This window comes from Procambarus clarkii, chromosome 35 (assembly GCF_040958095.1).
Source record: "Procambarus clarkii isolate CNS0578487 chromosome 35, FALCON_Pclarkii_2.0, whole genome shotgun sequence".
NCBI lineage: Eukaryota > Metazoa > Arthropoda > Malacostraca > Decapoda > Cambaridae > Procambarus > Procambarus clarkii.
The window spans coordinates 35,489,430-35,515,271 of NC_091184.1; the positions used below are offsets into that span (position 1 = coordinate 35,489,430).

The 25,842-nt window shown below is 45.6% G+C and overlaps 1 protein-coding gene across 1 annotated transcript in view; it reads left to right on the forward strand.

Annotated features, from left to right (window-relative positions):
- Nucleotides 1-5,661: 5,661 nt before the first annotated feature.
- Nucleotides 5,662-25,842, forward strand: part of Fbw5 (F-box and WD repeat domain containing 5) — a 78,340-nt gene continuing 58,159 nt past the window's right edge. Inside the window, exon 1 of the mRNA XM_069336319.1 lies at nt 5,662-5,801. Coding sequence (XP_069192420.1) covers nt 5,766-5,801 — 36 coding nt within the window. The 5' untranslated portion in view covers nt 5,662-5,765. The remainder of the gene's footprint in view (nt 5,802-25,842) is intronic.

A 25,842-nucleotide genomic window follows, 5' to 3' on the forward strand; every position in this document is an offset into this window, starting at 1 on the left:
TATTCCCCATTAAACTTAGCTGTGCTTAAAAACAAATTATTGACATGAAGCGCAGAGAAACACAGAGAGAGAGAGTCGAGCAGAAAGAGGCAGACAGAAACTACAAAAACAACAGAGATACAGAGCCTCGGCCAATACATAACCTCTCAATGACCATCTGCAACATGTTTTATTTTGGGGGGAGGTGTGGGGGAGGTGTAGGGAGGTGTAGGGAGGTGTGGGGAGGTGTGGGGGAGTGTGGGGGAGGTGTGGGGGGGAGGGGGTGAAGGGAGATTGGTTCAACGTTGTCACGACTTCAATTTTCTGTTATTGCATCCTGCGATCCTCTAACAACGTTGAAAACATTGCGGTAAGCTTGTGTGTTTCCGGCTGACCTAAGAGACGTAGGCTTCGGTCAGGGAGAGATAGAAGAGACAGACATACAGACAGGGAGAGATAGAAGAGAGAGAGAGAGAGAGGTAGAAGAGACAGACATACAGACAGGGAGAGATAGAAGAGACAGACATACAGACAGGGAGAGGTAGAAGAGACAGACATACAGACAGGGAGAGGTAGAAGAGAAAAACATACAGATAGGGAGAGATAGAAGAGACAGACATAGTCTACTGATAGTCCACTACTGTGGTGCATATAATAGTCTAGAAATGAGTTGCGTTGATAGTCTTCTATTCCCTCTAACCCCACCCCCCTGCCACATATACTTCAAAATACGATCATTGTGTGTGTCTTTTTACCTGTTCCTTGCACGTATTGCTTTCTCTGACGCGATCTCTTCTTTCCTCGCCTCTTCCACACGTGTAGAAGTCTCCTCTCCGCTCTCTTCCTTCTCTTATCTGAGGCTTACTGATTAATTATCTCCCCAGGATGGTAGCAGGTAGCGCCCCCTGGATCTTCCCGATGATTTTGTTGTACGGGAGAACAATTCACTACACTCTAGCTTCAGTGTTATGGAGAACAATTCACTACACCCTTAGCTTCTCGTGTTATACAGGAGAACAATCCACTACACCCTGGTACACTGTCCAAATCAGGACAGATATCATCTCTCAGGTAAGACAGAAATCTTACTTGGACAGTTTGCCTTATATTTCGGACGTGAGGAAACATATAATGTTTTAGTGTTACTCTCTATCTCTCTCTCTCTCTCTCTCTCTCTCTCTCTCTCTCTCTCTCTCTCTCTCTCTCTCTCTCTCTCTCTCTCTCTCTCTCTCTCTCCCATCCTATTGGAAAACACCTCATACAAAATACGCGACTCAATAACTTACAGACGAAATATGCGATATGTAAGCAATATTTCACGCCATCCTTGGGAGCGCCGCGCTCAACCGCTTGAGAGCGCCGATCTCAACCGCTTGAGAGCGCCGCGCTTAACCGCTTGGGAGCGCCGCGCTCAACCAAAGTATTGTACATTTGCAGTCTCTCAAAAGTTAGGCTTGAAATGGACGCACAGAAACACTAATATTATCTATTAATACTGTCGCGTTCAGATCCGCGGACTGACAAAATTCTGCCCTAATACTCGGTTGTATTACATATCTGAGTATCAGGGTATTATCTGTTTGGTATAAGTGTATAATCAGTGTAGTATTGGTGTATTATCACTGACGTATAGATGGGTGACAGTATAGTGAAGTATCAGAGGTCGATCGGAGGAGAAGAAGAGTTAATAATTGAGTATTCTTGTGGCTACGGATGTCAGGGGAGACAGGAGATGTCGCTACTGGTGTCAGAGGAGGCAAGAGATATCGCTACGGATGTCAGTTGCCACAGAGATTATTGGAGTCAGATGTCACCAGGAAGATCACGGAGAGCTGACCTCTGGTGACATCAACGAGGTAAAGCGGAAGATGACGTCACAGGTGGGTCAAGCGATAATGTCACCAGAAGGGGGGAGAGGGGATGTCAGGAGATGACGTCACAGGAGGTCAGGACGAGGACAGATCAATAGGTCCCTTTAAAGTACGTGTTCCGAACCGGCTTTCAGGACCCCGCCACACCACCCGCTTTGAGAGAGAGAGAGAGAGAGAGAGAGAGAGAGAGAGAGAGAGAGAGGGAGAGTGAAGGGGAGAGCCGACTAGAAGAGAGTGGATATAGGAAGCAAAACGAGAAGAGCGAGGGAGAAGTAGAGGACTGAAAAGGAAAAAAGAGGGCTGTGAGAGAGTGAAGAGAGGGTAGAATAGGGCTGGCAGGTAGCATAAGAAGAGTGGCAGAGAGAGAATAAGTAGCTGAATGAGAGGGTCAGGAGAACAGGTAATGGAGTGAGAGGGCTAGGCTCTCTCTCTCTCTCTCTCTCTCTCTCTCTCTCTCTCTCTCTCTCTCTCTCTCTCCAATTCCCCTTCCAGAGATTCCCACCCTTTTCAACACTCCCAAATTGAGTTAGGGACCGCCTGTCTCGGCCGCCCACCGAATTTTCAGGAAATTTGCAAAAAATTTTACTTTTTTAGGCTTGACAAATTTATATTAGGGATCACGAGATTTTATTGACAAGATAACTGAGCATACGAGACGTAATCAGGAGAATAGGGATGAAATGTGGGGGCGGGGAGAGAGAGAGAGAGAGAGAGAGAGAGAGAGAGAGAGAGAGAGAGAGAGTAGGTATATCACAGTGGCTTGATAGATAATGCCCTTGTTAATTACACTTCCTCCTGTTGCATATTGCTGTTGCATGCAATTGTAATTGGCTGTTGGCAAATTGCACTATCGATGGAGAGTGGCAGCGGCCATCAGTCATCATCTATGATGACCTAGAGTGACGGTTGCTGCTTTGCTAGATGCTTTTTATGGTGCACTATATTGCAATGTTTGTATTAATTGTTTGTGTTGTAGTTGTTGCTGTTGTTGTAGTAATTGTATTAGAGTGTAGAATAAAACATATGCGAGCAGATTACAGGTAGTTCAAGTAAGAGGCATTGTGTACAAACAATCCCATGGGCTGATCCACACACTCCACACACACACACACACACACACACACACACACACACACACACACACACACTTCCCCCATCCCCCCTCCCAACGGATAAACTGCCAAACACCCGTTTGGTCGGGACCAAAAGCCAGGTACTTCCCGAAGCGCGGCCGAATCACCTGCTTCGCTAATTTACACTTCGAAATTGCTGAAGGTATTTGTTTCCAATGTTTTCAAAGGGAAGCTCGACACTTTACACCGAAAAATTGTGATCAGCCAGGCAGCTGTGCCTACGTCAGGCTTAAAGCTGCCTGCACTAATAGTCTAATGAAACTCATTTTCAGTAACTCCAGGACTCTTTTTGAGATGTTAACGTGCCTGTTTGGCTCCCAGACATGTATGTATGGTATGTATGTATGTATGTATCTATGCATGTATATAGATATATAATATGAGAGTATCAGACCACGAAGAAAGAATTGAAACAGGAATTTCCTTAAGTACTTTCGTATTTAATATTAAGTATAATAATAATATTAATTTCGTATTTTCCTATTAAGGCAACCTTTCTTATTACCAAGGGAAAAATACCTGAATTCCTTGCACTGTATCCATATTTCGCTTCCAGTAGATAAACGACATTAAGATTCGCTTCCAGTAGATAAACTACATTAAGATTCCATCTTTCTACTTCCCATTCAGAGAGAGGGAGAAAGAGACAGACAGTCAAACAATGACTGACACAAAGCTACAACTAAAGATTTTCTTCAGTGTTTCTCCGTCTCCAAAACTTTCGCGGAAAAGCCTTGACTTGATTCAAAATTTTAGCTAAATTAAACCCCTTAAAAGCAGCTGTAATTCGGAACAAACTTTAACCAGAGCATCAAACTTATACCCAAATTTAGCCATAACTTAGCACCAAGTTCGCTACAAGTTAGCAAGAGGGGGGGCACTGGAGCGTGAACTTAGAGAGTAGCATAATTCAGGGAATATTTGCAAGCGCTGTCCAGGCATAAACTGAAGCAATTATAACGCAACATTTAGCTCTTCACAAATACACTGCTAATGAAATTTGCTCTTGTTACCTCGTAGATCCAAACCATTTGCTACCAGCGTGCTGGGGAAGTCCAGGCACGCAGGATCGATCCCATTGTATAGCGTCAGTAGTATTTTCTCAGATAATACTTGATTATTCCACTTGATATCAGATAATACTTGATTATTCCACTTGATATCAGATATTACTTGATTATTTCACTTGATTTCAGATAATACTTGATTATTCCACTTGATATCAGATAATACTTGATTATTCCACTTGATATCAGATAATACTTGATTATTCCACTTGATATCAAATGGTATCTTGGAATCTTACTTGATACCAAATGACACCAAATGATACCTAGTTACCACAGTTAATACCAAGTGCTATGTATTGCTAAATTGCAAACAGATAACACCACATAATGATTAACGTTATCATGTGATGATAACGTTACACTACGTGATGATATATTAGCTAGTCATGACACTAGCTAATACTAGATAATACAAGACAATACAAGAAGATGGAAGGTGATATCAGGGCGATGCAATATGATAGCAATCAACCAGGGCGATGCAATACGATAGCAATCAACCAGGGCGATGCAATACGATAGCAATCAACCAGGGCGATGCAATACGATAGCAATCAACCAGGGCGATGCAATATGATAGCAATCAACCAGGGCGATGCAATACGATAGCACTCAACCAGGGCGATGCAAATGATAGCAATCAATACCAGTTGCCACTGCCAACGGTACAGATGGCGCTGCAAGGTAAGGAACTGTTATGGGAACCAGTGTTATGACTCTGAAAAGATTCGTTTCCTCATTTTTTTCTCCAAAATACTGAGCTGGAGGGAGTGGGAGAGGAGGCGGAGGGGGGGAGCCGAATTGCCGACCCATTATTAGTTTAATCCGTTGTTTAACCAATAATTGGGCGCTGCATCGCTTTATTTTAATTCAATTCAAATCTTCGAGGTTGCCGTTAGTGTGGCGTGACAACTGCCAAAGGTTATATCTGGCCGAGGTCAGTAAAGGGCTGAAGAGAGCGTCTTAGGTTAGAAGAGAGCCTAACTTACGTTAGGTTCTGTGTTTAGTTAGCTAGGGAAGATGATAGGAATCATCTAAAATGATTCTTATGCCTGTCTAAGAATTCCTCTTAGGAATAGGAAAATTGGTTTATTTGGGGATTGTTCATTCGTAAATAGACACTTGGTAAATTAATATTAAAATGGATAGTGATTACAGTATAACGGAATGATCTGTCAAAGGGTTTTGTGAACAGTTTCAGTGTTGAAACAAATCATGTAAATACTGTAGATTTTATACTTATTAAATACACTGTAAATACAATTTTTTTCAGTTCCTTAAGTAACAGTATCCAGAGTCACCAGATTTAATGTGGATTGTAGATGTGAATGTGAATTTATAGTTTAGCATTTATTACTTATGACTTGGTATTTGTCACTTGATAATGGGTTGTACTTAGGTGCATTGTTATAAGTTTACTTATAACAGTGAACCTGTTAATGTTTAATACAAATTAACTTTTGTTATACTGTACATATTTTAATTTTATTTTGTCATTAGGTGTTTGTCCTCCCCAAAATCCGCCCCTAGACGCTATAACTTTACAGATTTTTTACATTTTCAGTGGAGAAGACACAGGAGCTACAAACGACCCTCTAATCGTAACAAGAGAATAAAAGAGAATTTGGGGGCCTGTCCGGGAGAAAAAAAAACCTTGTGATGATGAAAAGGCCATGTGAAGATTAATTTGATTATATCTTGTGTTTGAAAAAATGGTGCAGAAGACACTCATTGCTGGAGCTGACCAGGTAAGGTAAATCAAGGTAATTATCAGATGAAAGAACTAAGCTGTTACAACTATATAGCACTTGGAAAGGATAAGGATTTAAGATAGGGTAGAATATAGAAATGGTGCCTGACCACTTGGATGGTCAGGAATGCATTGCCAACCTGCAAGCTTTGAGACTACCACTCTACCTTATAGTCCAAGTAAGTAGAGGAACTAAATTTATAAAAAAAATTAGTGATGGTGTTGACAAGACTTTGTTAGATGTACTGAACCCACAATAGACAAGGTGTATCAAGTGTTGAGACCAAAGGAAACTTATCTTTCCTTGTCCCCATTCTGTGCAAGAGATCCAGAGGCGCTGTCGAGCCAACTGGAAGGTGTTAGGGGACCCTTAACACATGTAGATAGGAAGACTGGTGGTAGAGATGTCAACACTGTCCTTAGGGTGACTAGAAGAAGTACTCACCTAATTGTAGGTGTAGAAGAAGTAGTCCTGGTGGTGTAAAAGAGGTGTAGAAGAAGTAGTCCTGGTGGTGTGAAAGAAGCAGTCCTCCCCCCTACAGCAAACTTCCCCAGAGAAGGTAGAGGAAGAAGGGGAGAGGGACCAGTCAACCCGGATGGTGATGGACCAGTCTGGATTGATCTCTAGTTCTTACTGACTGTAAACTATGACTAGCTTCAGAACTCGTCTCGCTGTAGTATTGTACGAACTGTCAGGAGTGGATTAAACGGTAGGAAAAGAGGATTTCACGAGTAGAGGAAGATGTGCCGGGAAGATCTACTACACTATTACAAGCAGGAGCTGGTAGCTGGTAGGTAGATGGTAGGAAGTGAGGGGCAGACGGGAGGAACTTCCAGGTAAATAAGTTGCTGATTACAATATAACGCTTTAAGAGCCACTCATTGTGCTCACGGAAAAGAATATTTATTTCTTAATGGATATTTCTTAGAGAATATTTCTCTCTCTCTCTCTCTCTCTCTCTCTCTCTCTCTCTCTCTCTCTCTCTCTCTCTCTCTCTCTCTCTCTCTCTCTCTCTCTCTCGTCCCTCTAATAAAACCTCTTTATCTCCCTCTCGCTTTTGGCCTCAGAGTCTCCTCCAGCGTAATTTACATGAAAATCCTTTTTGATAAAAATTTTGCCTTGTTCTTCTTCTCGCCTCTTTTTTCGGACCACTGTCACCCCTCCCCCCCCCCTCCCAGGACACTGTCACACCTCCCCCAGGACACTGTCACACCTCCCCCAGGACACTGTCACCCCCCCCCCCAGGACACTGTCATACCTCCCCCCATGACACTGTCACACCTCCCCCCAGGACACTGTCACACCTCCCCCCAGGATTAGAAGAATTAGGAGATGAAGGATTTTGTGGGGAAAAATACAAATGAACGATCACAAAAAAGGATGGACAAGATGATGAAATGTAGAATGGGAGGGAGAGGGAGAAGGAGAGAAGGAGAAGGAGAGGGAGAGGGAGAAGGAGAAGGAGAAGGAGAGGGAGGAGAGATGGCTAGATAAACGTTGTTGTTGTTGTTGTTTTAGATTAAGCTACTCAGAACGAAATGTCCATGTAGCACTGGGCTATGGTGAGCCCGTAATTGAGCTCGGTTACTCGCGATAACCTTGTTACTTGGGTCAAAGTTTTAAATGGTGGTGGGGTCTCCTCCTTTTCCCCTACTTCTTTTTCGCTTCTGTTTTAGCGCACTGGTTTTAGTCTTGTTTTAATAACATAATCTTGGTGTTGGATATAGATGCACAGTGTTCACTAGTGTGTCCCATTCTTCAACTGCTTTTCTAATCATTGTAGTCGCTGTGGAATGTGCATCTAATGCAGCTGCTGTCGTTGGATTAATGTTGAGTTTGATGCGCAGGGCTTCAGTAGCTTCACATTCCAGTAAGTAGTGCAATAGTGGCGCCTCTGCATCTGTTCCACAGATGTGACACTCTTTAACTATTGGGTTCATTACCTCCCAGCAGCACTTGTAACCAAGTCTGAGTCTGTGTACGGCTACTGCAATAGTCTCTGGATATCTTTTTGCCAGGCTTGAAAGAGTAGTACCCAGTGGCTTGTTCGTACCATATCGCAGTGGATCTTCCTTCCGCTACTTTGGCTCTGTGGCGACTTTTGATAGTTGGGAGTATTTTATTCTTGATTTGCTCCTTAATCTGTGAAAAACTTGGAGGTATTTTAACCTGTACAACAGGTAAAGCAGTGGCAGTTTTTGCTAGTTAGTCTGCCTATTCATTGCCATTTATGCCAAAGGGTGATTAACAGCTGTAGATTGTATGTTTCTTGTCCTATATGTAAGATTTCTGTGAGGAGTTGTATATTATCTCTGTGCATGGCTGGATAACAATGCCTGGAGCGAAGATTTAGAGTCCCTAGATAAACACAGAACACCTCTTAAATACTCCCTATTGAGCACCTAATAAACACACCACATAAAACACATCGCCAAACACAACATAAACATTTTAATCTCTCTTCGCTGCGTTTACATTTTTTTAGGAATATTATAACAGATTCACATTTTTGCCGTCCCAGGAACAGACTACTGCCATGAAAATATATATTTAGTTCCTGAAAAACAATATTTCCCTAATTTACATATGAAATTAAGAAAACATTTTGTATTAGATTAAATACATTTTAATAACGTTGGGAAACTGAAATCTGATTTGTTTAATTCTAATGACTTATGCGTCCTAAATACGGGGACTCTAGTTCCCTGATTTTTGTTTAGTAATTTTGTTTCTTTTTTTTTTATTAGCAATGAATGTGCAATTAAAACGGGAATTAAAGTGTAATTATTTGTTTTATGTAATCTTATTCAATCTATTCTCCTGAAACGATAGTCCTTATAGTAACTATCGGGTCCAAAGTACCAATATGTAGTGATGGGCCGGCTGTAAATCACTTTTGTATTATTTATTTTACAGTCACGAAAGATAAAGCTAAAATCAAACATAAATATTCCTAGACATAGTATAGCACATATATGTACTATATTAGGCCTACGATAGCATATATTAGGCCTAGAATTGTAAAGAGAGGTTAGGTTAGGTCTTATTATTGGAAATTTCCAACAGTTATTCTCATCCCTAATACAATAGGATTTATTTCCTGTATTAGGCTTCATACTCATTTACTAATTCTTAGTACAATGGGATGTATTTCCTGTACTAATTGTTGTAATTAACTAATACTACTAATCCGTAGTTTAGTATCATAGAATTCACTGCATTAGGATGTGGAACATCATGTAATTTCTCCTAGAATTGTGCATTGTTGCGTCAGCCACCCACGGAGAATAAATTTCCACATATCTGTAGATCTAATAGAAGTTCAACCATTTACTTTCCTTTATTAGGGATAATTATTTAGTAATAGGTTTACATTATTTAGTTATACAAAAGTTTACTGAAATTCCTTTACCCAGCTTGATCGCTGCTCTAGTAAATAGTATCATAATCTAAAATCATTTCCACCTCCAAAGGATTCTCGTTTTATTTGTGCAGTCTACATTAACTGATCTGCACTGTGAGAATCAAACATCACCACATAATGAATTTGGTTATATATAAACAGTTTTCATAAACACTTCCTTCCCTATTTAGCTTTAATAAATAAATATAATTTATGCTCGAGCCCCTACTGGGAGCTATGCACATGCGCGACTTTCGAGCAGGAAGGAGACTCGCCATTTTCGATCAACTAGGAGTACGGTGTTCCGAAGCGGTCCCTACAAATTTTACAATTTAGCAAGCATTCGTACATCATCGGGCTTCAGATTGAGGACGCAGCTTACCAGAATCACGGACACCAGTTCGGCAGGCATTTTTACCCTTTTTAGTTATTATTTTGAGCTCTGGTAATAATTAATATAGGCGCCAAGTCGTGACGCTGTAGGCAATAAAATAACCCCTATGTGAGTGCTGTTTCTACTTCTCCAAATATTTAGATATTGCATTTATGTGTGTGAATACTAATTTGAAGTGAAAATTATGGAATTTAATTATTGTAGCATGGGGCAACATCACTGAGGAAGCGTGTGACTGTCCTATACTGACGAGTTCCAAGGATCACTATCTCAAGCTGTTTCCAGACTGTTGTAGAAATTGAACTACACCTACGTCAAAGGCACTACGGGCTCGCCATAGCCCGTGCTACTTGGAACTTTGTTCCAGGTAGCGAATCTTGAACAACAACACCACCTACGTCCCTCTGTCACAGCTGAGATTTAATCAGTTTTCATTGTAGATAGTACCTTTTAATTATTGAGAGTCAAGCAGTTCTAATCATTGCATATTAATTATATACACGATTTGAATTTTAATATGCAGTAGTATTTCTTGCATTACATTTTTTTATCATTATCTATGTGTGTGCATATTATCATTATTATTATTATTACATAATATGTGTTACACATAGACTAACCGCATAGAAGTCGAAGATGCTACTTAATAACGGATGTTGGGTTGAGAGAATGTGACCTCTGTTTGGTATGTGAAACAGGTGGATGAAAGGTACAGGGAGAAAGCGGAAGATGAAAATGGAGATGAGAGAGAAGAGGGGGAAAGGAAGAAGTACTGGTGAGGGAATATAAGATAGAGATTCGAGGTGAGCAGAGAAGGAAGGAAGTTGTTAAACTAGATCAGGATGTTAAAGGAGACACTAACGGTGATACAGGAGAAAAATGAGAGAAATGCGTGTTGCTGGGAACACCATCCAGGCAGCAGCGTTGTGAAGACGTTCTCAGTTGTACTCTACACGATCCCTAGAGAACTCCCCATTCTAGTCCTCTTGTACTCTGCATGCATCTTAGAGTACTCCTTCTAGTCCATAAGCGTGTGTAGGTGTTACGGCCCTCTCGGGACGCAACGGGGTTCTTACTCTGATGTTGTTAGAGGAAGTTGTATCCGACCCCAAGCCAGTAGTGGCTTTCAAGGGATGTGATCCGTGACGCAAGAAACTTAAAGGGGGAAGGGAAAGAAAGTTAAGAACTTAAGACTATAATTGTTACCATCACCAAATAAATAATATATATAAAAGAGTGCACAGGGGGAGGGGTATTAACACTGTACAGGGGAAACACACAATCGTCTTCTGCTGAAGACTCTGGATCCAGACTCTCGGTGCTGAGTCCTCGGTGCTCTTGATCCTCGTGGTCTCTTGACGAATCCTTCGACCAAGCTGAGTCTACCCCAGACACAGGCCAGCCAAAACACAGTTCCACTGGGGGCACCGCCGTGGAGGCCGTCAACCACAAGTCCAGCAGGTCTGCTGGCAGGTTCCGGATCAGCAAGGCTGGTCAGGCCACTCCACGAACGATATAAGGGTAAAGCCCTAGACAGGAGCCTCGTGTGATACCACAAATCACTCTCCTGTCCTCAATACCCCAGTGGATAATCGTCTCCAGCAGTCGGTCCCGGGTAATCCTTCTACTGCCACTCCACTGGCAGGGTAACACCACAGTGTTCTTCCGGGGGACGACTTCACAGCTGCTGCAGCAAAGCACAAGGTATGGAGACGGCTGCCTTGGGTAGACTGACTCAACTTCCATCACAGCAGTCCCAGGTCGACTCTGTAAGCAGACACGTCATCAATAACTCGGACACACTAAGGCACCTCACTTACAGGCTCAGACACAAACGCCCACCTATCCACTCCATAGATGGCGCTGGTGTCTGAGCACCACCTCACCAGAGGTCAGCAGCGGCTGTGTTGAGCGCTGAACCGGACTAGAAACTGGCCCTCGAGGCCAATACATCCCGTCCTCGCCAGGTGTCGTCGTCCATTTGGTGGGGGTTTCGGGAGCTGACCCACAGATGGCGCGGTCGTCACTGCTCCGTGCTCGGACGCTGGATCCGGGTTCGTAACACCTCCCCACCAAAAAGAATTTGGTTTGGGGTTCTATAAAAAGAAACACAAACCAAATTAGTACGGCGTCACAACTCCAAATGGACTCACTTACTCTAAGAACGGGAATGGCGAGGCTGTCTTGTCCACAGAACCGTACCACTGGGGAACTTTCGCACAAAGGAAACTTGCAGATGTAAGGCAATGACCTGCCTGATGTACTTCTCCACACCTCCACCGAGATGTTAATCCGGAGCATAATCTCACACCTCTCGAGTAAGGATCGGTGTAGACACGATCTGGGGCGACTCGACACTTCCCTGTGTCGTGGCACTGATGATGGCTGATCACAGACGGCATTTCTGGTACCGGTCCGATGGTCCTTCAGGGAGACAGGAACCTGGAACACAGGGGTCTGATAATTCAGAGTGATAGCGACAGTGGGTAAGTCAATACTTACTGCATACACCTCTACTAGGCTTACACCTAGTTTCAACAGGGCTGCTTGCACACCGAAGATGGCATTCGCTCTGCCCACGTCAGGTCGACCAACGTTCCGTATAACGTTGTATTGAGGCTCAGCAATCACGTGGGGGGTGTCAACCTGTCGGAAACAGTCACTCATATTATCGTATCGCGTACCTCCTGTATCTACTATCGGCTTCCAGGCTCCTTCGTCGACTGCAACCCTCGCAGTACACGTCTCTAATCCCTGGGATCTCTTCACGATGTTCAAGGGAGCCATCATCCTTCGGGTCGTCCACTGATCCTTACCGAGACCACACACGAGAATAACACAAAATACTGCTAGGAAACATTTAGTCACCCGAGGGATAAGCTTCCTGAGCCTGTAATGTCCATAGCCGGCTACATCCATTAGCCTGGTTTGGACCAAAGAGGGCACTAGACCTTTCGAACACACCTCACATACCTCTGATGTCTGGGGAATCTCTGGTCGGGTCAACGAACGCTGTACAATGCCATACCGCAAGTACACATCCGCCTTCACTCCAGACTCGTTGGTATCCGTGGGTGCCTGCTCACAAGGCCTCTCTTCTTGCTCAGGTACTTCTGCCCTCGTAACCTTGAGAGAAGAATCAGGAGACTCTGCTAGAACACTGTCGATCTGCGGGTGAGAGGACAAATTAAACCTGTTTGAATCCGAGTCTGCCTTTACCTGGATATTACCGTTGCCTGCCGTTACCTCCGACCTTGCTGTTCCGGCCGACTCGTCCACGACCTTGGGAAGATTGTTGCTCCAACCTGTCACCAAGTCGTTGGCTAGTACCACGTCAATCCCAGCCACAGGGAGGGTATCGACTACTGCCAACACACATGTGCCACTGAAGTAAGGCGAGACGAGATGCACCGGCACTAAGGGGGCGATATACTGCGTTCTCGGAAACCCAACCAGGACAACCTCTGGTCTCCCATCCACACTTACTCGCTCGGGTAACGAGTTCTTCACGATCAGGGACTGGGCTGCTCCACTATCTCTGAGCACTACTACAGATCTACCAGTATGATCACTCGTTACATACCCGCTTGAAGTGTGAGGGGCGAACAAACTTGATCCTTCCTGCGTCGTCGTCGACTGGCTTCCTGCTGGTGGTATCACACAGCTCATCATCATCACCTCCCTACGTGCGCCGCCACCTCTTCTGCCTCGGCACATAGCAGCTACATGCCCTTTCTGCCCACAAGTCCAGCACACCATATTCCTCCTCGGACTCCGGTGTTTCAGACTGCTAGGACTTGTCCTTCGAGGGCTACTTGGGGGCGTCTTCTTAGCACTTCGTGGGACGGGGGTCTCCTCTTCTTCATGAGGTTTATCAAACCGGCGTTGGTAATGCCTTGGGACGTACTTAGCAGAAGGCCTATGCGTCAGGATGTACTCCTCAGCCATGGTGGCTGCCGCACTCAAGGTCTCTACCTGCTGTTCCTCTAAGTACGTCTTCAGGTCTCCAGACAAACAATCCTTGAAGTCCTCTAGCAGTATAAGCTGCTCGAGGTCTTCTTTGGTCTCCACCTTCCGAGAGGCACACCATTCCTGAAAAAGTCGCTCCTTGATGGTGGCGAATTCGGTGAAAGTGTGCTCTGAGGTCTTCTTCAGGTTCCTGAACTTCTGCCTGTATGCCTCAGGTACCAATTGGTACGCCATGAGCACAACCTTCTTCACCTTGTCATAATCGCCGGAGTCGTCAAGGGATAACGTGGAGTAGGCGATTTGGGCCTTCCCAGTCAAGACTGACTGTATCATGATGGCCCAATTCTCCCTTGGCCACTCCAAAGAGGCAGCGACTTTCTCGAAGGCTGCAAAGAACTTCGAAACTTCCCTCTCATTGAATTTGGGGACCATTTTGATGTTCCTTACCGGATCAAAACCGCTGGTGTCCGTTGTTGGCAAGATCTCCACACGGGAATCACTGGCACGGATCTTGATCTCCAGGTAGGCGCTCACTAGTACGAGTTCCTGTTTGTTCAGATATTTTAATCTGGCAAGACAGTCCTCTCTGTTCAGAAAAGCCTGAACATCGTCCAGATCATCGATGGTAGCTTTTTCCGCCATTGTCACAGATGGAACACTTAACTAGCACTTAACACACCGCTCACACGTTAGCACTTAACACACCGAGCACTGTTCTACATCATTATTGCACTTTATCGCACCTGGCGCCTCACTTGCCAATATTGCACGTAATTACTTCGGGCACCGCACTACACAATATTGCACTAAATCACAACAAACACTTCGCTCTACAATATTGCACTGAATCACTGAGCACCGCACTAGTCAATATTGCACTTAATCGCTTAGTCACAGCGAGCACCGCACTGCACAATATTGCACTTAGTCACTCTTGAGCACCGCACAGGACGTATAACGTCACAATCGTCACACAGGGGGAATTATATACAGGGATTACGCCACTTCACCACCCCTGTCAAACATACTTAACAAGGGGACGGATCCCGCTGGGGATGCCAATTATGTTACGGCCCTCTCGGGACGCAACGGGGTTCTTACTCTGATGTTGTTAGAGGAAGTTGTATCCGACCCCAAGCCAGTAGTGGCTTTCAAGGGATGTGATCCGTGACGCAAGAAACTTAAAGGGGGAAGGGAAAGAAAGTTAAGAACTTAAGACTATAATTGTTACCATCACCAAATAAATAATATATATAAAAGAGTGCACAGGGGGAGGGGTATTAACACTGTACAGGGGAAACACACAATTGTCTTCTGCTGAAGACTCTGGATCCAGACTCTCGGTGCTGAGTCCTCGGTGCTCTTGATCCTCGTGGTCTCTTGACGAATCCTTCGACCAAGCTGAGTCTACCCCAGACACAGGCCAGCCAAAACACAGTTCCACTGGGGGCACCGCCGTGGAGGCCGTCAACCACAAGTCCAGCAGGTCTGCTGGCAGGTTCCGGATCAGCAAGGCTGGTCAGGCCACTCCACGAACGATATAAGGGTAACGCCCTAGACAGGAGCCTCGTGTGATACCACAAATCACTCTCCTGTCCTCAATACCCCAGTGGATAATCGTCTCCAGCAGTCGGTCCCGGGTAATCCTTCTACTGCCACTCCACTGGCAGGGTAACACCACAGTGTTCTTCCGGGGGACGACTTCACAGCTGCTGCAGCAAAGCACAAGGTATGGAGACGGCTGCCTTGGGTAGACTGACTCAACTTCCATCACAGCAGTCCCAGGTCGACTCTGTAAGCAGACACGTCATCAATAACTCAGACACACTAAGGCACCTCACTTACAGGCTCAGACACAAACGCCCACCTATCCACTCCATAGATGGCGCTGGTGTCTGAGCACCACCTCACCAGAGGTCAGCAGCGGCTGTGTTGAGTGCTGAACCGGACTAGAAACTGGCCCTCGAGGCCAATACATCCCGTCCTCGCCAGGTGTCGTCGTCCATTTGGTGGGGGTTTCAGGAGCTGACCCACAGATGGCGCGGTCGTCACTGCTCCGTGCTCGGACGCTGGATCCGGGTTCGTAACAGTAGGATACTTGCCGTATCCTACACACGCTTCAGAGAGCAACGAGAGCCCATTATTACGTTCGTAAACAAGAGGTTCCTCTCGTTGGACCTCGTCGAGTCGAGTACTCGAGGACCCGCCGGCCGTCATTCAGAGAAGCAGATGGAGTCGAGGACGGTCTGGCGCTTGCCCGAGACTTGCAAGTCGATAATTTGAGAGCATTAGTGTGTATATGTGGTCAGGACAACGTTCCTGACTCTCCCGTGTGTGTGTGCTCGGGTGAGGGCATATTGTCTTGAGGAGATTAAGTCTACGTGGACCATTATCTTTAGCACCGACGCGATTATTGAGGAATACTTAAGTAGACGATACATTATGTGCTCAACTGGATGTTCTTACAGGTCGAGCGCCAGTTCCTAAGCCCCACCTTCCTAGCATCAAAACTTCACATGCATTTTCACTGTTATTTAATTTTATATTTATTATTTGTATTGAATTTTAATCTTGTGCTTTTAATCAACATTTCCGCGTCTGATTAATTTAATTAGGGTCTTATGCAGAGCAAATTTATTATATGATCTCTTTGACTCATTTCTGTGGACTGTTTTCACTCAAGTCTCCTCGTTCAACTGTTCCTAGTGTTGAACATTGCTTTTCTCTATCGATGTGGTCTATTTCTCTTCAGCTATTGAACCCCGTCTTTCCAGTAGCCAGTGTTTATATAGAATAATTCCCGATCTAAATTTCACCCATCACGTCTAATTTTGAAGCTGTAGATGTCCCTCAAGGTGTTCCTCTACTTAAATCAATTTTCCTTCCCAAAACATTTTCACACTTTCTTGTGACTATTGTGTTTATCTACTTTCTACTTTGTTATCTACTTTCTACTTTGTTCTGTTGGTATTTCTTGGGAGTCAGAAATTCCAAATGGGCCTCCCACTTACCACAGTGGTGTAGAGGCCTGCCACTCACCACTGTGGTGTAGAGGTCTGCCACTCACCACTGTGGTGTAGAGGCCTGCCACTCACCACTGTGGTGTAGAGGTCTGCCATTCACCACTGTGGTGTAGAGGCCTGCCACTCACCACTGTGGTGTAGAGGCCTGCCACTCACCACTGTGGTGTAGAGGCCTGCCACTCACCACTGTGGTGTAGAGGCCTGCCACTCACCACTGTGGTGTAGAGGCCTGCCACTCACCACTGTGGTGTAGAGGCCTCCACGACCAGCACCAGCGTCGGTACCTCCCTCCTCGACCAACTCGTCCTCATAAGGTATCCCCAACGTCAAGAAACTGTCGTACTAAAGTGTTCTTATCCAAACATATCACAAGACCCCCCAAAAAAACTGAAAACGGGACAGTACGTCAATTTCACGTCGTTTTCTAGTACGACGATTTTTGGCCTTAGGTAGGTAGCGTGTACGTCAAAATGCGACGTTGTGTTAGGAAGGGCCCTGACTGGCCCTGGTTCGAGGGCCAGTCATCACGCCCCAAGACTCGTGAATTAAAGCGTGACCTTCGAGGGGGAGATATGTAGCACACGCTAAAGTAAAGTAAAGTCTTGGTAGACTGATGTGCGTGCGTGCTTGCGCGAGCGTTCGTGTGTAATTACTATCTGCGCCTGCAGGATCGAACTGTTAGCTCTTGGACCCCGCCTTTCTCATCGGCGGTTGTTAAATGTACTGATTCCCGACCTGTTTTCCTGCTATCATATCTACTACATATATTTCTCTTTAACACACACACACACACACACACACACACACACACACACACACACACACACACCAGGACTCCCAGGTACCTATTTACTGCTGCATGAACAAAGACAACAGGTGAATGAAACTTTGCTCATATGTTTCTGGCTCGACCGGGAATCGAACCCGGGCCCTTTGGACTGCGACTCCCGAAGCTGTTCGCTGGGCTGCAACCATGTGTGTGTGTGTGTGTGAGTGGGCGTGCCTTTTTCAGCTATCTATCATTTAATGTATTTTGACTTATAAGTTCACCTAAAGCCCAAAATTGATGTGTTGAATTTGGCAGCGGCTTGCAGTAATGACGTGATGTGTCCTGTTTTCTGTTCGTGGGACCGCGGGGTAGGTTAGGTTCAGGCCAATTGAGTGCAAGAGTTTAGTGGCGTTAGGAACGCTTGGGATAATAGGCTACGCTCACTCGTGCACTCACTGAAGCAGCTTAAACACGACAGGAATAATAACCGGCACTTCAGTTAAAGTTGTTGACAAGTTTACAAGAGGTGGTTCAGCCTCTCCTGCGTAATGGGAGCTACTGCCTCTATTCATAGCTACAACAACGCCACCACCAGCTACAACAACAATAATATTGTAATCAAATATATGTGTGACACTAACCCAGTTTCATATTGTTTTTATACGTAACTATTATATAGTTATTATTGAAGAATGTCTTCAAGAAGCGACACCACTGGTCTTGAGCAAGTTCAAGTACGTGTATTGGGACAATAAAATACATCTCAACGGGATAGAGTAGCTTAGGCTATATCTACACACTTTGCATGAGCTAGACATATTGTTTATACATGTAGCCCCCTGTCCCAATGTCTGTGTCTATACCATAGACAGGGAGGAATCTTAGAATGTAGAAGATGCATACTAACTGTGATTATACACACGTGCTAATGAAGGCTCTGTTAAATTTTGGCCTTAGGAAGTAAACAATCATATTTCTAACTTTGTTTATTAGACTATAGTCTCGCCGACGGCAGTATAAGCTCTAGGTAATAATCCAGAGTTAAATGAAAACAAGAGAATCAGTATAATCATATGAACCGAACACAAGTAATACTAAATACTACACATCGCTGTTAATGCTAACAGGTCTATATCAGTGTCTTCTTAAACCATGCCTTACAATGCACAGACTTCACAGAGGTAAATCTATAAAACGTTTGTTATATTGTAGTTTATTTTCTTGATGTTGTTTTGTTTTGAGATCTAAGCAACCCAATTGAGTACAATTGAATTTTATTAAGGTATTTGATTCCCCAAACGCCCCCTCATACGCGCGGGTTGCAGCCTCATCTTTCCTGACGTGGAGGCATGAAAGCAATTGAGTAACTATTCGCTTTCAACACATTAAAACAGTAGAGTCCAATAGCAGGTGGAGCTCTGCCGGTCTGGTGATAGCCCATTTGTCAGGACATTATACATGAGCCGCTGTGGTAATAGATCATAAAGTGTTGTCAACCGAAATATGTCAAATGTGTTCGTCACTAACTTTTAGTTTTAATTACGCACCGGATATTTTGTACCGGACTGTTGCTTGTTCTGTATTGGATATATACAACAAAATTCTAAGCTCTTTCGTGTATGAATTTACATTTATTGATTATAATTATCTAAGCTGTGGTCTTCCGCGACTCGATAAAGTAAGTTATTGTTATTTATATTAAGTATTGTGTTGCAATATATATATTTAACAATAAAATTACTAATTGCTCGAAAAATACCGAAGCATGAACTGAAGCACTGATGTTACAGCTACTGAAGCACTGATGTTACAGCTACTGAAGCACTGATGTTACAGCTACTGAAGCACTGATGTTACAGCTACTGAAGCACTGATGTTACAGCTACTGAAGCACTGATGTTACAGCTACTGAAGCACTGATGTTACAGCTACTGAAGCACTGATGTTACAGCTACTGAAGCACTGATGTTACAGCTACTGAAGCACTGATGTTACAGCTACTGAAGCACTGATGTTACAGCTACTGAACCACTGATGTTACAGCTACTGAACAACTGATGCTACAGCTACTGAACCACTGATGTTACAGCTACTGAAGCACTGATGTTACAGCTACTGAAGCACTGATGTTCTAGCTGCTGAAGCACTGATGTTATAGCTACTGAAGCACTGATGTTATAGCTACTGAAGCACTGATGTTACAGCTACTGAAGCACTGATGATATAGCTACTGAAGCCCTGGTGTTATAGCCATTGAAGCACCGATCACAGAGAACGGAGTTAGGACAGCGGCAGGTCTGACGGGGAACTTTGGAAGAATTTCGAGAGCGGAAGCCGAGGACGGTCTCCAGGGGGAATTGTCAAGGAGTTGACGAATCTTGAGCGACAAGTTTCAAGGCGCCGAGGCAGTTTTCTGCTTCTGTTTGGCCAGAAATGTTTATGGTGACTTTGGGAGGAAATGTTGGATGGCTGGCTGTGACTTTTTCCCTGTGTGGGGAGGGCGCGGGGTGGGGGTTTTGTGTGTGGGTGGGGGCGAGGGGGGGTTGGGTGGGTGGTTGTGTTTCCATATGGTGATGAGATAGAGGGCTGTGATGCAGGGAAGGATGGTGATAATGGTGAGGGAGTTTGGTTGATAATGAGGGTCAAGGTGGTGGAGGTGATAGTGTTGGAGGAAGGGAAGGAAATGAGAAAAAAGTGAAATATCCGAAGTCTGACCATATAGCTGAAGTCTGACCATAGAGCTGAAGTCTGACCATAGAGCTGAAGTCTGACCTCAGAGCCGAAATCTGACCTCAGAGCCGAAGTCTGATCTCAGAGCCGAAGTCTGATCTTAGAGCCGAAGTCTAGTCTCAGAGCCGAAGTCTGACCTCAGAGCCGAAGTTTGATCTAAAAGTTTGCTGAAGGCAGTTGCTCAAGTTGGTACTTGAGGAGTAACTCAGAACCCAGGTCATCGACCTGTTGAAGTTAAATAGAAAGGATAACAGAGGAAGAGAGAGACAGAGAGGCACAAGAGATAAAAGAGAATAGAAAGAAGGAGAATAGACAGAGGAGTCAGAGGAAGAAAGGCTCCACTTAAGGCCCCTGTCTACCAGTTAGGTCTGTCTACCAGTTAGCTTCTCCCAGTTAGTAGCTGGCGGTTGGTGATCTCAGAGTTACAACGTCGACCAGTTACTCCCCCCCCCCCTCCCTTCCCAGTTAGTATGGCAATTGGCTCGTTACTAATGGTGTGTGTGGAGGGGGTGTTACAGGTTACAGCGATTGTTTTGGGTTTTTGTAAGTGTTATGAGTGCTCCCCCTTATTCCCCCCTTCCCATAATATTGACCCCCATCACCACCATTTCCCTCTCAGAACCCCTTCCCACACCCCCATTCCACCCCTCACCCTACTATTTTCGGTTAATCGGGCAATAGTATTTCCTGTGTTTATTTAATTGTGTCACTTTAGTATTATATACTTTCTCATCTTTATTGACAGGACTTCATATTTCTTCTTTCCCACATTCTCTTTCCCATTCTCCTTTTCCGGTTATGCTCCACTCCCGTTCCACAAGCAGTACCTTTATTAAGCCTGAGCCACAGACCTAAGTACAGGAACAGGAAGATAAATGATAACTGAACAGATTGGTGACGCTGGCCAGGGTGGCAGGACATTATGTTTATTTATTTATTTATTTATTTATTTATTTATTTATTTATTTATTTATTTATTTATTTATACAAGAGTTAAAATGGCACGATACGGGCCCCACTCAGCCATGGACCACGGGCCCAGGCCCCACAGAGGGGCCCACTCAGTCATGGTCCACTGGGCCATGCCCCACAGAGGGGCCCACTCAGCGTCATAGACCACAGCATGACTTTGCTCAGGGGGCCTGACGGCTGAGTGGAGAGCGCTCAGGATTCGTAGTCCTAACGTTCCGGGTTCGGTCTCCGCTTCGAGAACGTTGTCATTCAGAACTGTACGCGGTACAAAACTACCCACAAAGACAGCTGTATCGTCCATGATACATGGCATAACTGTACCTCGGACAGCAACATGACCTCCAGGCTGGTGTAGAAGACTCAAAGGCTAGAAAGACTGTCCCAAGATGAGACGTCCCACTCCCCCATCCCCCTCTACAGCTGGTGGCCCAGGAGCTAGAATCTACCCGAGGCAACCTAACCTGTCAATAACATCTGTACAAGACCACCACTTAAATATAAACACACAGAATATAATTATACAAGCATTTCTAAATGCAAAAATCTGAATCAGAGCGAGGACAAAGAATATACATAAGCATGGGAGTATTCATGGTATGGATAGACCACAGCGGTCACCTATGTATATCCACACATGCAGGCTGTGGAGCTGTACGACAAAATATCTTAAGAAGACACTTCGTGTCAGCAAGGCGGTCAGCCCGACGGCTACTACATCTTCGACTCAATAAATTAATATTATTATTATTATTATTATAAGCAACTGATTTCTCATTCTAACAACTTTCCTTCACCTGCGTCCCTTCCAAACCCACCTACACTACCACCTCAATAATTCCCCCCATCCCCCAATCCCCCTATCCCCCAATCCCCCTATCCCCCACCCCTCATCCATCCACGCGCTCACCCCCACCCATTCCCTGGATCATCCATCATCCAGAAACTCCCTTCACTCGTACCAATCCTCTCTCTCCCTCTCTCTCCCTCTCCCTCCCTCTCTCTCCCTCTCCCTCCCTACCTCCCTCCCTCCCTCCCTCCCTCCCTCCCTCCCTCCCTCACTGCTAACAGACAAAAGCCAAACAAAAGATACACAGTTTTGTCTGAAAAATTGGTTTACCTTTTTATTTGAAGAAAAAATATTTAAATAAAGTCCAGGTTGGCTTAAGCTGGAGAGAGAGAGAGAGAGAGAGAGAGAGAGAGAGAGAGAGAGAGAGAGAAACAGAAAAACAGACAGACAGACAGACAGACAGACAGACAGTCAGACAGAGACAGACAGAGACAGAGACAGACAGAGATAGCCAGACAGAGACAGACAGGCAGACAGACAGAGACAGAGACACTCAGACAGACAGAGACAGACAGTCAGACAGAGACAGACAGACAGACAGACAAAGACCACTATCAACAACACACGTGTAATAAATTATTAACAAAAAAGGCCCTTCACCAGCATCAGTTCTCACCATCACGCTAAAATAAGCATCACGTAATATTTATAATCCCTAAAGAACCACATTAATCCAGGATTGATCATTAAATTCTGAATAATTATCCTCATTAGTTCAACAAAAGTCTCAAATATCAGAGATTATGATGAACTTGTGGCCATATATTTCCCTGTGGTAAATAACAGGAGAGAGAGAGAGAGAGAGAGAGAGAGAGATAGATGGACTGTTATTGTCTATTAATCTCTTTCTTAGTGTAAACAGGGACAAGCTGTTAATATAGGTGCGATTAGAGTGAGAGGACACAGGTAGAGTGAGAGGACACAGGTGGAGGGAGAGGACACAGGTGGTGAGAGAGGACACAGGTGGAGGGAGAGGACACAGGTGGTGAGAGAGGACACAGGTGGAGGGAGAGGACACAGGTGGAGGGAGAGGACACAGGAGGAGCAAGAAGAGGAGCGGAGAGGGACATGCTTGGCCTGTGGGAGAGGACGGTGGTGACTTGGCCACTCTGGCTAAAGTGGCCACCCACCCACACCCTCCCGACCATCCCACACACCCACCCACAACCTCCCACCATCCCCCACACCCACCCACAACCTCCCACCATCCCCCCCACACCCCCCCCCCCCCCGACATAATAAACATAGGAAGTTCCACCTCTACCATAAGGTGGGAAAAAGACTGGTCCCAGAGTTACGAGGGGCCATCAGCGGCCCACTTCGTCAGACCCAGCGCAGTGGTGTGACCTCGGAAGACCCGGACCACCATTTCCTTAAAACGTCTTAAATGAGGAGGTCTTATCTGGCTTTCCTGAGAATTTACTTTACTTTGTCTTGGCTTGGATTTGGCTTGTTTTTACCTCGTTATTTGTGACTTAAAGTTGGCTTAGGTTATCGTCTTTGGGCTGTATTAATCTTCCATTTCTGCACCTGAGTTTAGTAGAATATAATCTTCGGTAATCTGAAGGTAAATAATGACATAAAATAATAGCATTAAACAAGTCGCGATGCACGAAAGTCTTTCCCAAGAGCCAGAGCTGCGTCAACCAACAGCCACAGCTGCGTCAAAGACCTGCCCAAGAGCCACAGCTGCGTCAAAGACCTACCCAAGAGCCACATCTGCGTCAAAGACCTGCCCAAGAGCCACAGCTGCATCAAAGACCTGCCCAAGAGCCACAGCTGCGTCAAAGACCTACCCAACAGCCACAGCTGCGTCAAAGACCTGCCCAACAACCAGAGCTGCGTCAAACTCCTGCCCAAGAGCCACAGCTGCGTCAAAGACCTACCCAACAGCCACAGCTGCGTCAAAGACCTGCCCAAGAGCCACAGCTGCGTCAAAGACCTGCCCAACAGCCACATCTGCGTCAAAGACCTGCCCAACAGCCACAGCTGCGTCAAAGACCTGCCCAAAAGCTAGAGCTGTTAATAGACCTTAAGCCCGACACGAGCGTAAGAGCTTTCTGACAGGAGGGGCCAGAGGAAGAGTTATTTACGAATAGCGAAAGGAAAGAAGGAATATTAAGCCCAGAGGTATGGCGAGATCACGGAGAAGTTAATTCCGTAGAGGAGAGAAGCCAGTGAAGCATGCAATATTAACTCACGGGCGGCAAGACGGTGCCAGGAAGCCCAGGGCTTGGTGTAGGGAGGAGCAGCTCAGGACTTGGTGCAGGAGGACAAGCCCAGGCCTTGGTGTAGGGAGGACCAGCCCAAGGCTTGGTGTAGGGAGCACCAGCCCAGGGGGTGGTGTAGGAGCACCAGCCCAGGACTTGGTGTAGGAGGGCCAGTCCAGGGCTTGGTGTAAGGAGGCCCAGGCCTTGGTGTAGGAGGACCAGTTCAGGGCTTGGTGTAGGAGGACCAGCTCAGGGCTTGATGTAGGAGGACCAGCTCAGGGCTTGATGTAGGAGGACCAGCTCAGGGCTTGGTGTAGGAGGACCAGCTCAGGGCTTGATGTAGGAGGACCAGCTCAGGGCTTGATGTAGCAGGACCAGTCCAGGGTTTGGTGTAGGAGGACCAGCCCAGAGCTTGGTGTAAGATGACACATTGCTCCCACACCTTCACTATAACAAAATAAACAAAATATTCAATACATGTAAATTCACTGATATAAAATGACACTGAAAAATATAGCCAGAAGCAAAGCCGAGTCAAGAACAAGCTATCGTTGCCCTCATACAAGTCCCCTGAGAGGCATCTAGGGCCAGATTCACGAACCAGTTACGCAAGCACTTACGAACGTATACCTCTTTCCTCAATCTTTGGCGGCTTTGTTTACAATTACTAAATAGTTAATGAGCCCCGAAGCACCAGGAGGCTGTTTATAACAATAATAACAGTTGATTGGCAAGTTTTCATGCTTGTAAACTGTTTAATAAATGTAACCAAAGCCGTCAAAGATTGAGGAAAGATGTACACGTTCGTAAGTAATTGCATAACTACTTCGTGAATCCGGCCCCCTGGGGTTAGTGAGGCTGTCAGAAGGTCAACATCTAGTGTGGTTGGTAACCCTTCGTTAAGCCACCAGCTGAGCGAACTACCATAGCGAGTAAGGCGAACCATCCGGCCTCGTAATGACTGTTGGCTGTGTAATTATCGACGTGGCGGGAAGCGATGGCTGTGTGTGTGCTTACCATTATGTTCGCTGCCACTTGGCCAAAATTGGCCTATTATTTAGCGAGTGTGTGTCAGGAGTCGAGAGAGGGATGTGTGTGTGTGTGAGGGGGTTCAGAGTGGTGGGTAAGCCGTCGAGAGGGGTTCAGGGTGGTGGGTAAGCCGTCGAGAGGGGTTCAGAGTGGTGGATAAGCCGTCGAGAGGGGTTCAGGGTGGTGTGTAAGCCGTCGAGAGGGGTTCAGAGTGGTGGATAAGCCGTCGAGAGGGGTTCAGAGTGGTGTGTAAGCCGTCGAGATGGGTTCAGAGTGGTGTGTAAGCCGTCGAGAGGGGTTCAGAGTGGTGGATAAGCCATCGAGAGGGGTTCAGAGTGGTGTGTAAGCCGTCGAGATGGGTTTAGAGTGGTGTGTAAGCCGTCGAGAGGGGTTCAGAGTGGTGGATAAGCCGTCGAGAGGGGTTCAGAGTGGTGGGTAAGCCGTCGAGAGGGGTTCAGAGTGGTGGATAAGCCGTCGAGAGGGGTTCAGAGTGGTGGATAAGCCGTCGAGAGGGGTTCAGAGTGGTGTGTAAGCCGTCGAGATGGGTTCAGAGTGGTGTGTAAGCCGTCGAGAGGGGTTCAGAGTGGTGTGTAAGCCGTCGAGAGGGGTTCAAATGGGTGTGCGAGGAGTCGAGAGAGGTTCAGAGGGATGTGAGGCGTCGAAAATGGTGCGTGTGATCGAGAGGGTAGAGT